Below are 19,380 nucleotides of genomic sequence, written 5' to 3' on the forward strand. Positions count from 1 at the left end.
AAGTGAGCTTATCTTCATAAAGGAGAACCTTCATTACTGAAATTATCTTCAATTCTGTACTAATAGTTGAATTAATCAGGCTTAAGAGATGCTGAGATCTTTACTATATAAATAATCTAACACAGATTGTCCATGTACCTACCACATGTTGACCTTTTGATAACTAATTCTCATTCCAAATAAAATTACATGTTATTTCACTTTGTGATAATTTGGACCATAACCAGTTTAAGTTTCCTTTACTAGTGAATGTCCTTCTTTCAGCCTCATTCACTCACTCTTGTTCTTCTGGCTCTACAGTGATATCAAACAGGATGACATACTTGATTTCTACTCCAATCCGGTATCTGATTATTTCTACTCTTTGGATCCAAGCACCTATTCTGATCAAGTCGAAATCATTGAAATGAAGAACTTCATTCCACATTCTACTGAAACCCTGATCTATATTCTTGTGTTTTAGTTAGCAACAAGTGTACCAAAGCAGTAATTAAACATGAATTAGTCAAAAAATCGAGCTTCACAATCAACTTACACTGATTGTCCAAGACAATTATATTAAAAAAAAAAAAAAAATTGAACAAATTCAGATCTGACTTTGAAAGGTAACAAACAAATGCAGAAAACTTGATTCCTGCACAGATGAGCCAGTTGTTTGTGGTCTCTGCACAAAACTCACAATGAAACATCTGCCTTGTCATCCTTCTGCCTCTTTCACATCTACACAGTGCTATGAGGTTACTTCAACTTAAGTTGACCTTCTGACAGCATGCTCCTCCAACCATGGCAGACCTTTCCACCATACAGAATAATAATTGAATGTAAGCCTTCTCCGATCTCTCACCAGAGAATTCTTAATGTGTAAAAGCTGTCATTTGTCTGGAATATATTCAACAGTGTGGAAATAAACTACTAATAAAAAGATAACTGATATGAAAACATAAGTGATCAAATTCTCTGATTGTCCCCACTTCAGATAAATAATAATAAATAATAAATTTGCTAACATTTTTATTTCCCAAAAAGAGTAGCTAAGGCCATTTTGCCCTAACTTTTGAAGAGTGAAGGCAACCAACCTTTACCTTTAGCTATCACAAATTGTCTCAAGGCTGTTAATGATTATTATTATTATTATTCAGGCCTCCATGGAATCAAAAGACTTATCATGGGAGGTCCTTCCTAGGAAACACAAAGTCTATCATGCTGCTACTTGAACTCATTGACCGTTCTTGCTCTCCCCACTCCATCAGGCAATGCACTCCATGGTTCAACCACCCTCCATGCAAAGAAATCACTCCTCACCCTCTTGTTCACAGCTTCCTTTTGAAACTTCCAGAAATGGTCCCTTGTCATTGCTCCACCCTGCTGTTCCACCAAGCAAAAGAACTCTCCTATAACTACCTCTCATATCTACCTCTATCTACTTGTTTTTATAGAGGTAGATATCTCCTATATCTACCTCTATAAAAGTCTCAATCATATCACCTCTCCTATCTACCAAACTCTGCAGTCCACATTTTCTCAGCCGATCCTCATAACTAACATTGTACAGCACTGAAATCATCTTTATTATCCAGCTCTGTACCCTTTTCACAGTTAATTTATCCCCTTCAAATCCTGGAAACCGAATTTGAGAACAATAGTCTAAGTGTGGTCTGATCAGGGTGTTATACAATGGAACGATTACTCTTTTATCTCTGCAGGTTAGCTTCCTTCTCAGTATTGCAGCAATCCTCTGTGTTACCTTCACCACCTTTGCATTATGCCCTCTGAATTCCAGTTTTCTATCAATGATCACCCCCAAGATCTCATTTCTCCCTTACTTCCTCCAGTGCAGCTCCTCTAATCGAGTATGCAGCCTCCCATCGATGTATCTCAAACTTCAAGAGTTTACATTTTGCTGCATTAAACCAAAAACCCCATTCATTTGCCCATCTGGCTAGTTTATTCAAATCTTCTTGCAGGGCTACTTCATCTGCACTATTACTAATAACCCTTCCCAGCTTCACATCATCTGCAAACAACTGAATATCCCAATGTAATCCATTGACAATGTCATTGATATAAAGGATAAACAATACAGGTCGCAATACTGAGCCCTTTGGGTTCCCACTTGTAACTTTCTGCCTCCTTGATACTGCCCCACCATACCCAACTCTCTGATACCTATCAGACAACCAATCCTGAATCCAGTTGACTAACCTGACATTTAAACTCATGTGCTACAACTTAAATATCAGCATATCATGTGGCACCCTGTCAAATGCCTTTGCAAAATCCGAAAAAATTGCAGTATATGCCTTTCTCTCATCAACTGCTCTTGTCACTTTATTATAAAAGACAATAATATTGCTAGAGCAAGAGTGCCCCTTAACAAATCCATGATGACTCTCACAGATAACATTACACACATTGGTCCAATGCTGTATATGGTCCTTCACTAATATCTCCACGATCTTAACAACTACTGAATCAACACAAACTGGCCTATAGTTAGAAATGTCCAGTCTGCTACCGCCCTTATGCAATGGCACTATCTTACCTTCCTTCCATTCCTTGGATACCTTTCCCATAGCTAGAATTTCATTGAAAAGCCAGGTCAACGGAACTGTCGGTTCTTTGCATATCCTCTCGAAACCAGTGGTGAAATACCATCCAGTCCACACCTTTAAAGACATCCAGGGTATTCAGTATTTTGAACACACTCACCTCTAAACCTCAAACCTGCCCTATCCCTCTAGTATTAAAACTTACTTCTCCAGGATGAAATACTCCAATAATGTGTTCACTGAACAACTCCACTATGTCCTCTGCATCAGTCACTCTATTCCCATTTTTATCCTACAATGTCATTATTACACAATCATTTCTCCTCCTGCTGCCCACATAGCTAAAAAATTCCCTAGGATTATCTTTTGATCTTAGTGAAAGTCTTCTCATATTCCAGTTTTGCCTTCCTTACCATATTAGTCACTCTCCTGGCTTGAGTCTTATATTCTTCATGCATCGGCTTACCATGCCTTACACAACTCAGCCACGTTGCTGTTCATTATCTCTTTCCTGAACTTATTATCATATCTGTGCAACCCACTAACCACTTTCCCAACAATATTATTATCCTGTACCTCCTGCAACAACTTCTTCAAGTGTCTATTCACAATTGTTTTTTCATAATCTAATTTATTCATGCCCACAGATACCTCTAATTCTGATAATTGTAATATTAATTTTCAGAATAAAGGGGTTGTGAATAGCCATTAACATTAATAGGCATTAAACTTCATGTGAAGCCTTTCCATGCTTATCACAGAATAAATAATACATTATTTATTATGTGATTAGTGGCTGAACTTATTTTTTAAAATCTATTTTAGACTTGTAAAACCATGATATGAAAAATAGTAATTAAGGTTTTCATTCAGGCATATGTAAATCATTTGTCAGTTTGCTAAGTGGATATTCTTGGTAACAGCATTCTTGTATAACTTGCAAATGTTCTGATTTATTTCTGAACATGTTTTTCATATTTTTTTATTTTTCTATTTTTTGATAGAAAACTCCTGGACCAAAATCATTCAACAGTTTGAGACATTCCAGGTAAAATTGTTAAATTCTGAATTTAATCTTTAATAAGAAAAACAATAGGAGATGGATTTGATTATAGATAAAATAAAAGTCATGTTGTAGAATAATAGAGAACAATATAATTTTCCAAGTATCTAGAATCATCATTTTCTCTAGAACTTGAGTTCTGATTTAAAAAATAAAATAAAAAGGATATATATATATATATATAATATCTTGTGTAATTATAGAATATAGGCTAAATGGCATGACATTAAATGAAATTTAAGGGAACATTTGGGGAAAATTAATGCTTTGTTTTTTTCTTACCATTTAGAAGTCTGGAAAGAGTGCCAAATTTTATCATGGATATCAAATATGTAACAGAGAGGGTTATTGGTAAGTCTATTAACTATTGTTCTTATAAGAACTGGCAAAGCCATTAAATATTACACCATTGTATAATTATACATTGAATGTGATATTTCTAGTTATTTGTGTGTGTGTGTGTGTGTGTGTGTGTGTGTGTGTGTGTGTGTGTGTGTGTGCGCGTGCGTGTGTGTGCATGCATGCATCTTTTAGTTATACATTATTTTATGGAATAAAAGGGCCTAGAAAACTATTTTGCATTAAAAATCTATTGAAGATAATACATACCTAATATTCAAGGCATGAAAAATTTTGTACTGGCTCATCAGTCAGGTGGTATCTTGGGATAAGTACCACAATCATCTAATATATCATGGTCATGTATTAAATCCTGGACCTTGTCAATTTATAAGCTTTTGTTAATCTATGGCTAACTATGGAATACCAGTATTGAAGCAAGTATGTTAACTACTTATATATATTAGTTTATCAACCTGAAAAAGGAAGGAAAAAAATATCAGTGATAATGATTTCTTTATTAAATCATTATTAAATCATATGATAATTTTCACACATTTTCAATTCTTGCACTTTCAGTATGTCCTGAATCATTCTTATTAAAAAGTCAGTTTCTCCTGTGCCATAATAAACACAGGTTGAGGAATATTAGGCACATAACTATATCACAAGTGCCATTAAAATGTTGAGGATAAAAACATTGAAAATTGTTATATTATTATTATTATTATTATTATTATTATTACGGGAGACTCCAGGGAGTTCTTAGACTCATCGAGGAAGGCCCTCATTAAAATAAAACATTTAGGTCTACATGTATATTAATGGCATAAGTGGTTTTCTGAAGTCTGATTAAACAGTGGTAGACAGACAGGACCAGTGATCTAGTATGATGTAGTGAAAACTAAGAAAATAGTCAAAAAATGGCTTATTTAGGTTATGTTTTTAGAATATACCATATATTTGTGAAAATAAAAAACAAAATCTGTAATACTTGCTTTGGTAGATTGCTGCATATTCTGGTGTGTACAAGTTGGTTTGGCATGTAAAAGGAACATGATCTTAATGGGAGATTTGGTGGATAGAAGGAGGAGGAGATAGTCTTTGGGAACAGGAGGAGTGAATTTCTAAGCGATAACTATCTTAAGAAGCATATAATGGAGGCTATGCTAGGTTTTAGGATGTTGGATTTCATGATATCCTCACAGTATGTAGTTATTAATGAGGTATTAGCACAGCTGCTGGTTAGTTGAGAGTGATAATGAGGTACTGGTTTGGGAGGCTACCAAACAGAAGAAGTTACTGTCAAAAATGGATATATGTATATGTGAAGTTATAAAGTGGGTGATAATCAGAATCTCTGCAGTCAGCTAAGTCAATAACTTGGGTTGGTAAGCTGTGCAGAAAAATAGCTGACAGAGCATGGGCAGCAATATGACAGAAGCAATTCATAACTATATACCAAGAGTTAAGCATATAATTAGAATTATTATTATTATTGTTATTAAACAAGACCTCATGGAGTCAAAGACTCATCTGGGAGGTCCTTTTATTACACACACACATCTCATCATACCGTGTCTTAAACACACTCAAACTCCTTGCAGACACCACACTCTCAGGCAAGGCATTCCAATCATTCACAACTCTGCAGGAAAAAAACCTGCCTCTCACTCCCCTACTCACACTCTGTTTATACAGTTTCCAGGGATGACCTCTGGTTCTCCCCTGATCTCCCACTATTCTCTGTAGAACTTCTCCACCATTGATCTTATAACAACCCCTTACCAACTTGTAGGTCTCTATCATATCTCCCCTCTTCCTTCTCTCCACCAGACTCTGCAAATTACATCTTCTCAATCTTTCCTCATACTCAACATTCCAGAGGTCAGAAACTACCTTAGTCAGTCGCCTTTGGACCCTTTTCATCTCTTCATCTCTTCATCCTTCTGAAAACACAGTGTCCAAATCGGGGCACAATAGTCCATGTGGCCTAATCAAAGCCTTATACAATGGAACAAGAATCTCCCTACTTTTTTACTTCAGTGTCCTCCACATCATTCCCAGAAGTCTTGGTGTTGTTGTCACAATTTTGGCGATGTGTCCCCTAAATTTTAGATCCTTATCCATTATCACCCCCCCCCCCAGATCTCTTATTTCCTCTACTTCCAACAATATATTCTCACCAAGCATAAATTCTGCATCCCATCTTTGTTTTTCAAATTTTAAAACCTTACATTTTGCAACATTAAACTCACATCCCCATTTACTTGCCTATTCACTCAATTTATTCAAGTCTTCTTGCAAGGCCACAATATCTTCTCTGCTCTTTATGGTTCGTCCCAACTTTACATCATCTGCAAACAACTGAATATCTCCATCCAAATCTTCGCCAATATCATTAATATACAAGTTAAATAGTAATGATCCTAAAACAGACCCCTGAGGTACTCCACTAGTGACTTTCCTTTTCCTGGATATCGCACCCCCATACACAACTTGTTGATACCTATCAGATAGCCAGTCTCCAATCCAATGCACTAATCTAATATCCAACCCCATCTGCTCTAGTTTGACTGTCAACTTATCATTAGGTACTCTATCAAAAGCTTTTGCGAAATCCAAGTATATTACTGTGTATCCTTCTTCCCTGTCCAAGGAAGCAGTCACTTTATTGTAATAAGTAAGTAGATTACTAAAACATGACCTCCCTTTAGCAAATCCATGCTGTCCATCAAAGATTATACCATTGTTTTCAACCCAACTCTGAATCCTAGTTCTCACAAGCTGCTCCAACAACTTAACCACAACACCTGACACAGAGATAAGTCTATAGTTTGATGCTTGAGTCCGATCACTTCCTTTATGAAGTGGCACAATCTTACCCTCCTTCCACTCCTTAGGAACTTGACCAAGTGCAAGACTCATATTAAAAAAATATGTCAAGGCAGGTGTCAACTCTCTGGCACATTCCTTCAGAATATGCGGTGATATATTATCAAGTCCCACAGCCTTATTTACATCTAGTTTACTCAACTCCCTAAACACCTCTTGCTCACTTACAGTCAGTCTCTCCTCCCCATCATCAACTACTCTCAATCTCTCCATGAAGTCACATTCACAAGATTGAAAGATCTTTATGAACTGCTCATTAAGTATCTCCACCACACATTCTGCAACAGCTGTCTTTATACCATTTCCTCCAATCAGTGTCATCCTTCCATAATCATTCTTTCTTTTGCTGGCTACATATCGAAAGAACTCCCTAGGATTCTTTTTAGCTTCATTAGCTAACTGCTGTTCATACCTCTCTTTAGCTACTCTCACCAACCAAGTCAGCCTCTTTACTTCCACTTCTCTTATGCTGCTTCCACAATGCCCTTTTTCTCTGTATCGCATGCTTAATCTCTTTATTCATCCATCTCACACCTACCTTATTTAACCTTCTCACCCGTGGAATACATTTAGACATTGCATCTACTAAATAGTTTTTGAAAATCTCCCAAGCTGCATTGATCTCTTTTCCAACTAACTCCTCATTCCATGCTACACCTGCAAACTGTCTCCTGAGCTCTTCATAATCACCCTCCCCCCGTTGTAGTTCCACATATACCCTTTTTTCACAGGGGTCCTTGCACTGCACCCAGGTAATCACCTCATGGTCACTTTCACCAATTAGTGGATGATTTGGCATCTCATTTATAATTACATCCTCTGATGAGATGACCAAATCCAAGACCCTTAATCCTTGTGTGCCCTCTGTTACATACTGTCTGAGGGAGTTATCCCTCAAAAACTTAAGAAACTCATTTTCTTTACTTCTAGTTGCTATTTCTTCATTCCAATCTATATTGCCATAATTAAAATCACCCATAATAATCACCCTTTTCTTATTTGCTTGGCTTATTTGACTATACATTTCATTATCACCACCATCCACATTACCAGGTCTATAACAACATCCCACCAAGTATTTGATTCTATTCACCTCTATCTCACACCATACTGCCTCAAAACCACTGGCTCTAGAGTATAAGTGAAATGAACGGAAAATGAAATGGCAAGTGGTGTTGAAAATGATTTTATGGAGTAAGCACAAAACAATCAGTAGCAGGGCTGACTTAACACGGAAGCAGGCGATGCGTCGCATTGGGGTGCCTTTTTCAAGAGACGCTGACGCGAGCAGAAAAAAAAAAAACATATTTTAATATTTAATAATACTGCAACTTTTAATGACGTTTAGCTAAAACTGCAAGTTGATTTTTGTTATGTGTAGTAGAGCTAGGGAAGGCACTAGATAAGCCAAGTGTTCACCTGGCATGTCGCGTTACAGGGGAAGGCTTCCTTACACTACTGACTTTCTTTTTTTTTTTTTATTACGTGCAGCGTGTATTCACCAGTTAAGACATGAGGCACACGTCCAGCTTAAACTATTACGAAGTGACATTTGGGTATTGTTTGTAAATTATCGAATTTTTGATTGCTAAACACACAGTGAATGTGTAGTTAATTCACACTGAAGTACATAGATTTAAAATTTGACCTAAGGTTTTACAAATCAAAGAAAAAATTATGCATTTCTTTAAGTATTTATTTTTATTTTTTATGTCTTACCAAATTTTTTGTTCAATAGATTTTTTTTTGTTCAATATCTATTAGTTCATTTCAACATTTGATAAAAGAAATAAGCCAATAATATTGTTGTATCTGCCAAAGCAGATACTTCTATTTCCAGATTATTTGTAATCTACAATCATTTGTTCATCTGTCTGTTGACATTATTCTAAGTTTTAGAAATTCTATTCTATATTTTCACCACATAAAAACTGTTTACATGTACGCAACAAAAAAGAAAGTTCAGTAATGTTTGTTTGTTTTTTCTTAAAAAATTCCAATTATTACGACTTTCACTGCTGCTGGAAATAATTTTAGTCTTAGAAATACTAGACAATAATCTTCTCAATGTTACTGAGAAAGAAAGACCACTTCTTCAGAAGTCCCACTAAAGAGCCTCAAGCAATAGTGCATAATACATCAGCAATGTCTTGTTTTCAATTATATCCTAAATAGAAATGCCGAGATATCTTTTAGTCTGATACAATATTTATGTCAAAATAATTTCTTAATTTATAATAATCAAAATTTCACTTTTATTATTGAAAACTTATCAATTATTTTATGCAGTTATTTAAGAAAGAGAGAAATATTTGAATTAAAAAAAAAAATAGGTGGATATGTGTTACATAAGCTTTCAGCTTTTTTGTGGGTGGGAGGGGGGGGGAAGAGGACCCACCTGTTCATCCTGCTGATGTTTGAAATAATTTATTTTCAGAACCATTCAGAAGAATTGTTACAGATGTAAATCACTTGGGAAGCATACTAAACACATTTTAATGTAAAATTGTAGTAAAGTATAGCTACTTTGTCTCCTATCTATTAGCAGTAAATGTCTTTTCCAAATATGCACCGATTTCTTCTTTGTACTAAAAGAAAATGCCACATAATGATGATAATAAGAATAATAATAACAAGAAGAAAAATACTCGTATAGCAGAGTATATAAGTTCTTTTCGCTATACACTTTGGTATTATGTTCTAGCTACTCACTGATGAGGCCTCAAAAAAGGCTGAAACCGCTCTGAGTAATGACCTCCCTCCATAATGTAATAACAGCATACATTTCCTAGGAAATGTGTTTTTACATTATGGAAAATACCTAAGAATAGCGATCTGAACTTTCTCCACCTTTGCAACGAGTTGTCCAGTATTGTACTACGTACTAGGGTCACTTGCATTAGCTGATGCTAGTGATCGCCGATACTTTATAGTTTACTATATTCGGCATGAAACTCTCTGATTCCAATCTTTGAGGTTCTTATTCGGTTTTGAAACAATGTAGATTTTATATCCCCTTAATTTAAAATACATAGTATTTTCTTTTTCACTGAGTGGAGATTTCAGAATGGAGTGTGATTGATAATGTACTTTATGTGTTTTTTGAAAAGAAAGTGCACGTGGATATTTTCATGCTATTTTTATCAACTGAACAACGGAAATAATGAAAATGATTAACAGTAGATGATTTGTAATGTTTTTAACCTCTTGACTTAGAAGAGTGAACTTGTGTTAACTGGAGTTTCCTCCATTTGAAAATTCCAAGTCAACATTTTAGTTGTTTCCAAGATATTTAGTTGTTCCCAAGGAGGCGGTGTTCGCAAGAGGGTGAGGAGTGGTTTCTTTGTGTGGAGGGTGATTAAACCTTGGAATGCATTGCCTGAGAGAGTGGTTGGAGTGAGAATGGTCAATGAGTTCAAGGAGTGGTATGATAAACTTTGTGTTTCCTGAAAACGCAAAGATTAGCCTTCTGACTCCGTGGAGGCCTAGATAATAATAATAATAATATATACGCATATTACATATATATTCATTTTGGAAGATGTGTTATAGAAAATATGGAAATTATTTTTGGACTAATTTCCGTGCTTGTGTTAAAAAATTGTTTTAAAATATTTTGAAAAAAAAAATGCTATCAAGCAAAATTTATTGCAATAAATAAAGTTTGAAAATTACTTTTTATTTTGCCTTGCACTACTACGATGTGTGAAAATATGCATGTCATGTTGTTATGCTTACAGATTCAGATATACTGCTGCTGTTTGAGAACAACTCTTTCTGCTTTTATGAACAAGACGTTAAATTGCATTACATTCCTTATTTCAAGGCTAATTTTTAAGATATCGCAAAATTATATTCAGTAGTATTTCAAATGAACTCTCAGTTGAAAAATAAAACAAATTGTTATTATTATTCTGATATGTAGAGTGCTCATCTCAATAATAATGATGATGATGCTGTTTCTTTACAATTGTAAAATAATCTTTTGTGGGTGTAAGCAACATACATTAATAAATATTATTATTCTTATTATTACAATACACCTCCATGGAGTTCAAAGACTCATCGAGGGAGGGCACCTACTCTACAACTCTATCTCCACCACTCATTTCACCAACTACAACAAACCACAACTACCTTTATCATCTATACTAATGGCATCTACCGCCGACCACCACCACTACTATTTTCACAATCACAAACATCCATGCCCACGGTGGGATTTGAACCACCATGGGCATGGATGTTTGAATACGCTAACCACTCAGCCAACCAGGCCTGCAAACCTTCTAAATATATATGATGAAATTATCTGAGACATGTCCTATACGGAATTGATTAAAATTTTATGTTTGTTTTGAAGTATCTTAACCCCCCCCCCTCCCCTCCCCACTACCACGACTGCTCATAGTAACTGAATTATAAATATCTACTTTCTTCCAATTTTGTATTTCATACTTTTTTTAATTTTTAAAAGGCTAATTATTATTATTATTGTTACAGGTATTTCCATGGAGTCAGTAAACTCATTGCGGGAGACCCAAACTATCAAAACAATATCTATCATATCTCTTTTTGAATTCATTTACAGATGAAGAACTCATAACTGAGTCAGGCAATGCATTCCATTCATTCACCACCCTCCAGGCGAAAACTCATTCTCACACCCTTGTTAACCACAATTTTCCTTAATTTCCAGGGATGACTCTTTGTTCTTCCAACCACTATCACACAGCTGAAATATTTCCCCTGCATCAATCTTATAAAAACCTTTTAGTAATTTAAATGTTTTTATCATATCTCCTCTTCTCCACCTATCAACCAACCTCTGCAATCCACAAGCTCTCGATCTATCAATGTAGGGAGCATTTTTTACATCACCCACCAACTTAGTTACACTCCTTTGAATCCTCTGCACAACCTCCTCATCTCCAAGGAATCCAGGTGACCAGACTTGAGCACAGTAATCCAAATGTGATAGTATTGGTACCTTATAAAGGGGAATAATAACCTCTTTATCTCTGGATGTTAGTGTGTCCTTTAATAACCAAGTAATCTTATGTGCAATCTTGGACACCTTAGCATTGTGTCCTCTGAACTTCAGCTCCCTATCGACCAACACCCCCAAGTCCCTAGCCTCATCAATCTCTTGGAGTACCATTCCATCAATGTAGTACACAGCTGGTAATCTTTTAATCCCAAAATGCATGACTTTACACTTTTCCACATTGAACCTAATATCCATTTATCTTTTGCCCATTTTACCAGCTTATTTAAATCATCCTGCAAACTTTCAACATCAGCTTGATTTTTTATTGTGCTACCCAACTTTGCATCATCAGCAAACAACTGAATATCTCCCTTTAAGCCATTTCCCATATCATTTATGCCTATATCACCTCCCTCATCCTGGACTCTGCTCCTCCATACACCACTTTCTGGTATCTTTCCCCGAGCCATTCTCTTATACATATCACCATTTAGTATCGATCCCAATCTGCTCCAATTTGTGCAACAGTATTTCATGGGGGTATCCTGTCAAAAGCCTTAGCAGAATCCAGATGTACCACCATGTGGCCATTTCCTTTGTCCAACTCAGATGTCATTCTATTATAAAAAGTTAATAAATTGCTAAGGCAGGATCAAACCTTAACAAAACCATGTTGTCCCCTATAGAGTATCATGTTCTGATCCACCCATTCTTGAATTCTGTCTTTAACCAACTTTTCCAATACTTTTCCACACTTCCGAGATGGTGATTGGGCTGTAATTGACCACCTTTATGCAAAGGAACTACTTAGCCTTACTTCCAGTCCCTGGAGACCATACCAGAGTTCAAACATAAGTTAAATAACCAAGTAAAAGACATTGAAATTCCTTTGCATATTCACGCAACACCCAAGCTGATATTCCATCTAAGCCTACAGCAGAGTTTGCATTTAAATTCTGCAGCATACTAAGTACCCCTGATTTATTAACTTCAATTCTCACCTTATTGCTACAGGTACAAAGATATCCTCACCTGGGTGATAGACTTTTGAAAAGTGATCCCTCCATAACTATACTGTTACATCTGAATTGGTCACCTCAATACCATCAGCACCCACTAAAGTTATCCTTCTGAAGTCATTCTTCCTTTTACTTGCCACATAGCAGAAGAACTCTTTGGGATTACCCTTGATTTCCTTGGCTAATTTCTTCTCATAATCTGATTTAGCTCTTCTTACTATGCTGGTAACCTTCCTAGCTTGAGCCTTGTACTGCTGATTGGTGTACTGATCGCATTTCTCCTTGTAAATTCTCCATAACATTTTCTTTTTTTTGCAGATCAAGCTTGATACTATTACTCATCCATATAACGCCTACCTTATTTGTCTTCCTGACTATGAGGATACATTCCGATAATGCCTACCTCAGATATCCACTGATTTTATCCCATGCACTGCTAACATCTTTCCTGTGCAATATGTTCTGATACAGGACGGCTGTAAGCTCACTCGGAAGCATGTTATAATTACCTAATCTGTAGTTTCATATATACCCCTTCTTAACACAAAAATCCACAAATTTTGCAACCTCCCAGGTCAATACCACATGATCTTTCTCACCAATTGGAGGTAATGAGAACACCTTACTTATGCATATGTCCTCTAAACCAATAACTTGGTCCAACACTCTCACACCATGTGTCCCTTCAGTTATGTGCTGTTTCAAGTAATTATCTCTTAGAAGATGTATGAATTCTATTTCTTTTTTTTTGCCATGTGATATTTCCTCCTTCCAATTGATATCATCATAATTAAAATCCCCCATAATAATCACTAACCCTGCACTCATTGCACTAATTTGCTGATGCATGAATTCAATATTTGGAACTTTATATTTGGAACAAATATATATATTTGGAAAAAACAATATTTGGAACTGTACTCGAGGAGATTGAGGCCAGGGACTTGGGTGTGTTGGTGAATAGGGAGTTGAAGTTTAGGGAGCACATTGTAAAAGTGGCTAAATCAGCTCATCAAATCACTTGGATGCTGAAGAATACTTTGATGAGCAGAGATAAGCAAGTTATTGTTCCTCTGTATTGAGCCTTCATAAGACCCCATCTTGATTACTGTGATGGGGAGGAGGTTGAGAGGATCCAAAAGCGAGTGACAAAGATGATAGCAGGTCTATGGAATGAACCTTATGAAAAGGTTGAATATTTGTGGGTTGCAGAAATTGGTTGATAGGCAGAAAAGGGGTGATATGATTGAGACATTCAAATTGCTGAAGGGATTCTATAGGATTAATTCAGAGGATATTATTGAGAACAGGATTGGTGGTGGGAGGACTGGGGGACATCCATGGAAGCTGGGCAAGAGTGTGGTTAGTAAGGTGTTAGAGCAGGGCTTTTTACTTTTAGAGTGGTGAATGAGTGGAATAAGCTGCCAGAGTCTGTTGTGGGTGCTATGACAGTGAATGAATTCAGGGCAAATACATGATAGACACTGTGTGAATGTCGAAGGCAGTGAGGCAGATGAGTTTGAGAGCATATGGTGTGAGGTAGAAGTGGGCAAGACAGGATATTTAGTGGGGGTGTTGCTACAGACCAAAGAGCACAAATGGTGGAGACCAGGAGATGTTGAGACAGTTGATCGTGGCAAGTGCAAGAATAACGATTGTTATGGGAGATTTTAACTACAGTAGTATAGATTGGGGAAAGGAAGATACATATAGCAATAAAGGAATGAAATTTCTAGAATTCTTAATTGACAAATGTCTTAGGCAACATGTAACAGAGGGAACAAGAGATTCAAGAGTTTTGGATTTGGTTATAGCATCAGAAGAGTTGATAATAACTGAGATGACATCTCTCCCACCAGTTGGAGAGAGTGATCATATGGTTTTGACTTGGAAAATGAATAGACATGCAGGAGTATCAAAGAGATGGGAGCTTATGTGGAATTATACAGCAGGTGATTATAATAGTCTTAGACATCAACTTTGGGAAGTTTCATAGAGGGAGGAATTGGAAGGCCGAGATATCATTAGTGCATGGGAAATTGTAAAAGAATATTTGTTAGCAGCAATGGTAAGTTGTATACCACAAGTGAAGAAGAAGACACAATTTGGAGTAAAGTGGATGACAAACAATATTAAACAGGAGCTACATGTGAAAAAGAGGCTATGAAAGAGATATAAGGAGACAGGTGAAGAGAAGATGCATGAAGAATATAAGACACAGGCCAGAAGAGTGACTAGTGTGTTAAGGAAAGCAAAATTGGAATATGAGAGGAGATTGGCCCTAAGATCCACATAGCTAAAAGGGAATTTTTTAGCTATATGGCCAGTAAGAGGATAAATGACTGTGGAAGAATGATATTGTGGGATAAAAATGGGAATAGAGTGACTGATGCAGAGAACATAGTGGAATTGTTCAATGAACATTTTATTGGAGTATTTCATCCTAGAGGAGTCAATTTTAATGCTGGAGGGATAGGGCAGGTTCGAGCTTTAGAGGTACAGGAGGAGAGTGTGTTTCAGGTACTGAGTACTCTGGATGTCAGTAAAGCTTTGGGACTGGATGGTATTTCACCACGAGTTTAGAGAGAATGTGCTAGGGAACTGACAGTGCCTTTAACCTGGCTTTTCAATGAAAGTCTGGCTGCGGGAAAGGTGCCCAGGGAATGGAAGGAAGGTAAGATAGTGCCTAATTATAGACCAGTTTGTGTGTCATCAGTAGTTGTTAAGATCTTGGAGAAAGTAGTGAGGGACTGTATACAGCATTCAGCAGATGAGGGTAATGTTATCTGTGAGAGTCAACATGGATTTGTGAAAGGGCGCTCTTGTTTTAGCAATATGCTAGCCTTTTATAATAAAGTTACAAGAACATTAGATGAGGGAAAGGCATATACTGCTATTTTCTTAGACAGCGAAGGCATTTGACAGGGTGCCACATGATAAGCTGATATTTAAGTAGCAGCACATGCGTCTGGATGTCAGATTGATCAACTGGATTCAGGATTGGCTGTCTGATAGGTATCAGAGAGTTGTGTATGGTGGAGTAGTTTCAAGGAGGCAGAGGGTTAGGTGGGGTCCCACAGGGCTCAGTACCAGGACCTATATTGTTTAACCTTTATATCAGTGACATTGCAAGGGGATATTCAGTTGTTTGCAGATGATGCGAAGCAGGGAAGGATTATTAGTAATAGTGCAGATGTGGTAGCCCTGCAAGAGGATTTGAATAAGCTAGATAGATGGGCAAATGAATGGGGTGTCGGTTTAATGCAGCAAAATGTAAGGTCTTGAGCTTTGGGAAACATCAGTGGGATGCTGCATACTCCATGGGAGGTGTTATACTGGAGGAAGTAGATGAGACAAGAGATCTGGGGTTGATGATTGATAGAAACCTGAAATTTAGGGGACATATTGCAAAGGTGGTGAAGGTAACACAGAGGATTGCTGCAATGAGACGGACATTGACCTGCAGAGATAAAAGGGTTATCATTCCGTTGTATAAGTCTCTGATCAGACCACACTTAGACCATTGTTCTCAGATTTGGTCAACAGGATTTGAAGGGGATAAATTAACTGTGGAAAGGGTACAAAGACGGATGACAAAGATGGTTTCAGGACTGTACAATTTTGGTTATGAGGATTGGCTGAGGGAATGTGGACTGCAGAGTTTGGTGGATAGAAGAAGGAGAGGTGATATGATTGCGACATTAAAACTGTTGAGAGGTGGTTACAGGGTTGACACTGGGGAGTTCTTTCACTTGGTTGAACAGCAGAAAGGAGTGATGACAATGGGCCATCCCTGGAAGTTATGAAAGGAAACTGTGAGCAAGAGGGTGAGGAGTGGTTTCTTTGCATGGAAGGTGGTTGAACTGTGGAATGCATTGCCTGACTCAGTGGTGAAAGTGAGAACAGTCGATGAGTTTAAGGAGTATTATGATAGACTTTGTTTTTCCAAGGAGGGACCGCCCACATTGAGTCTTGATAGACTTTATGTTCTTAGGAAGGACCTCCCATGATGAGTCTTTTGACTCCATGGAGGCCTGAATAATAATAATAATAGTAATATCTTCCTCACTCACAGTCAGTCTCTCCTCCTCATCATCCACTGCTTTCAAACTCTCCATGATGCCAGATCTCATCTTTGTGAAAAGATGAGAAACGTTTATGAACTGTTGATTAAATATCTCAACTACGGTATATCCTCTGCAGCGGATGGCCTTATACCATTTTCACCAATTAGTGCCATCCTATTATAATCATTTTTTTTTTGCCGACTACATATCAAAAGTTCTCCCTAGGATTTTTAGACTTCATTAGCTAACTGCTGCTTATACTGAGCCTTTGCTATCTTCCAACAGAGTCATCTTTCTTGCCTGTTCTTTGTATTCCTCATTTAATTAATTATTACCATTTCTCTTATGTTGCTTGTGTTATGCCTTTTTTTTTGTATTGCATGGTTAATCTCTTCATTCATCCATTTCACACATACATTATTTCACTTTCTGAACCTTTGAAATACATTTAGACATTGTTCTACTAGACCAGTGCTGCTCAAACTTCTGGATGTCAGGGCCCCACCTTTGCAAAAATTAAAATATTTCATGGCCCCCCTCGAAAAAAAATCATAATAGTGAGATATATTATTATAATATTTATTGTATTTATATTCAATACAAAACATACACAGTGAATATTGCAAAATGCATATATTACATTTTTTGCCTCTTATCGTTTGGTTCTGAAGAAGATGCGGGCTGTTCTGGTAAAATATGAAATACTGTCCTTTTTTTTTTGAGTCTGTTTCTGCTTCTTCTGATTGTTCGCAGGATTTTTTTTTTATTTTTTATCAGCCACTTATCCATCTCAGGGTTAAATTTTTTTAACGTAGAATAGATCAAATAATATCACCACTTACCGATACTGGGACACCACAGACTGACAATATGAAATTAGTGAATATTACCTGAATAAGGGAATCCCCGAACCAGGAATATTTTTCTTTTTTGTGATTTTTCTCCCTTTACGGTAATTAAGCCTAACACGAAACAGATAGCAAAGGCAGATTATTAAAACGTGCACATGATTGGTGCGGTATTAACAAAAGATCGCGCAACCGAAAGATAAAAGCATAGCTGACAATTGAGTTGAAATGCTAACTCTCTTCAACTGAATTCAATATGTGAAACCGCCATAACATTCATCATGTATATATTACTTAGTTTTAACACTTTTACGAATTCTAACACGCTCAGTTGAAGTTTATTGCTGCCTTGGGAAATCGGACTCACACACATCTAATTAATAACAATAGTTTTTAGTATATTTTTTTATGCAACATATGGTTTTGTTTCAGTCTATACAGCATAGCTTCTGTATGAGGGGACATGTGATTCATTAATTAGTGTGTTTTTATCCCAGTTGTCTCTAATTGCACTATTTGTTGAGAAATATATTACACAGACTCCTCATACCTTATTCACTGGCATAATAAAAGTACTTGTTTTTATTGCCCCTGCAGTATAGTGGCTGTTAGGGAGGGCGTTTTGTTTACCACTGCAAGTGAGTTACTATCTTCCCACATGAACTTGTTTAAGCTTTTTTTCATGTGTGAAGTATATGCGAAACTTTTATTGGTAACAGAAAACTAGCTCGGATGACAGTGATAATATAAAATGAGTTATGATATGTATATAAAGTCAATATCAACAGTCCCTGATTACGAACGCGTGATGAAAGGGACAGGAAGATTTGGAGCTTCCCTGGAGAGCATTCGAAGTAAATACAATTAACCACTGCTTTGAAATGAAACATATGAATAAGCAATATTTACTAATATTCATTAAGTGCCGAAATACGCAGAAAGCAAAGTTTGTGAACCAACACCAATGTGTGAATTTGTCCATTAAAATATAAAAAATAACAAAATAGAAATAATAAATAATAAAAGTTAAATACGTTTCTTTTAAAATAAAAAAAATCTACTTAGTCTTAAAACATTTTAAATTTGTTTTCATTATTTCACGGCCCCCCCCTCAACAAAACCTATGGCCCCAAGGGGGCCGCGGCCCACAGTTTGGGAAGCGCTGTACTAGACAGTTGTTGAATATCACCCAAGCAGCATCTTCTTTAACCGAACTCCTCATTCCATGCTACAGCTCCAAGCTCTCTCCTGAGTTTCTCGTAATCACCAGCCTTTTTCCTCTGATAAGATGATCAAATCCAATGCCTCCAATCTTCATGTGCCCTCTGTTACATACTGCCTGTGGTAGTTGTCCCTCAAAAACTCAAGAAATTGATTTTCTTTACTTGCGGTTGCTATCTCATCACCTCAATCTATATTGTATTTAAAATCGCCCTTTTCCTATTTGCTTGGCTAATTTGCTTATATATTTCCTGGTTGCTACCTTCTATAGCAACATGCAATGAACTATTTCATTCTTGTTTTCATTTTATTTTCAATATCCTTCCTCTAATCTGCCTTGCAATAGGTGATTACAGTGAGTGACTACAATCTCCCATTGTAATCACCTT

General features: G+C 36.6%; 1 protein-coding gene across 1 annotated transcript in view; it reads left to right on the forward strand.

Moving 5' to 3' along the window:
* LOC150099091 (tensin-1-like) overlaps positions 1-19,380 on the forward strand; it is a 780,515-nt gene that overhangs the window by 157,739 nt on the left and 603,396 nt on the right. The window contains exons 5-6 of the mRNA XM_090405808.1: positions 3,554-3,597; positions 3,902-3,963. Coding sequence (XP_090261934.1) covers positions 3,554-3,597; positions 3,902-3,963 — 106 coding nt within the window. The remainder of the gene's footprint in view (positions 1-3,553; positions 3,598-3,901; positions 3,964-19,380) is intronic.

The sequence above is a fragment of the Typopeltis vanoorti genome, chromosome 15 (assembly GCF_054136105.1).
Source record: "Typopeltis vanoorti isolate ZY-2024b chromosome 15, IOZ_Tvanoo_1.0, whole genome shotgun sequence".
Lineage (NCBI taxonomy): Eukaryota > Metazoa > Arthropoda > Arachnida > Uropygi > Thelyphonidae > Typopeltis > Typopeltis vanoorti.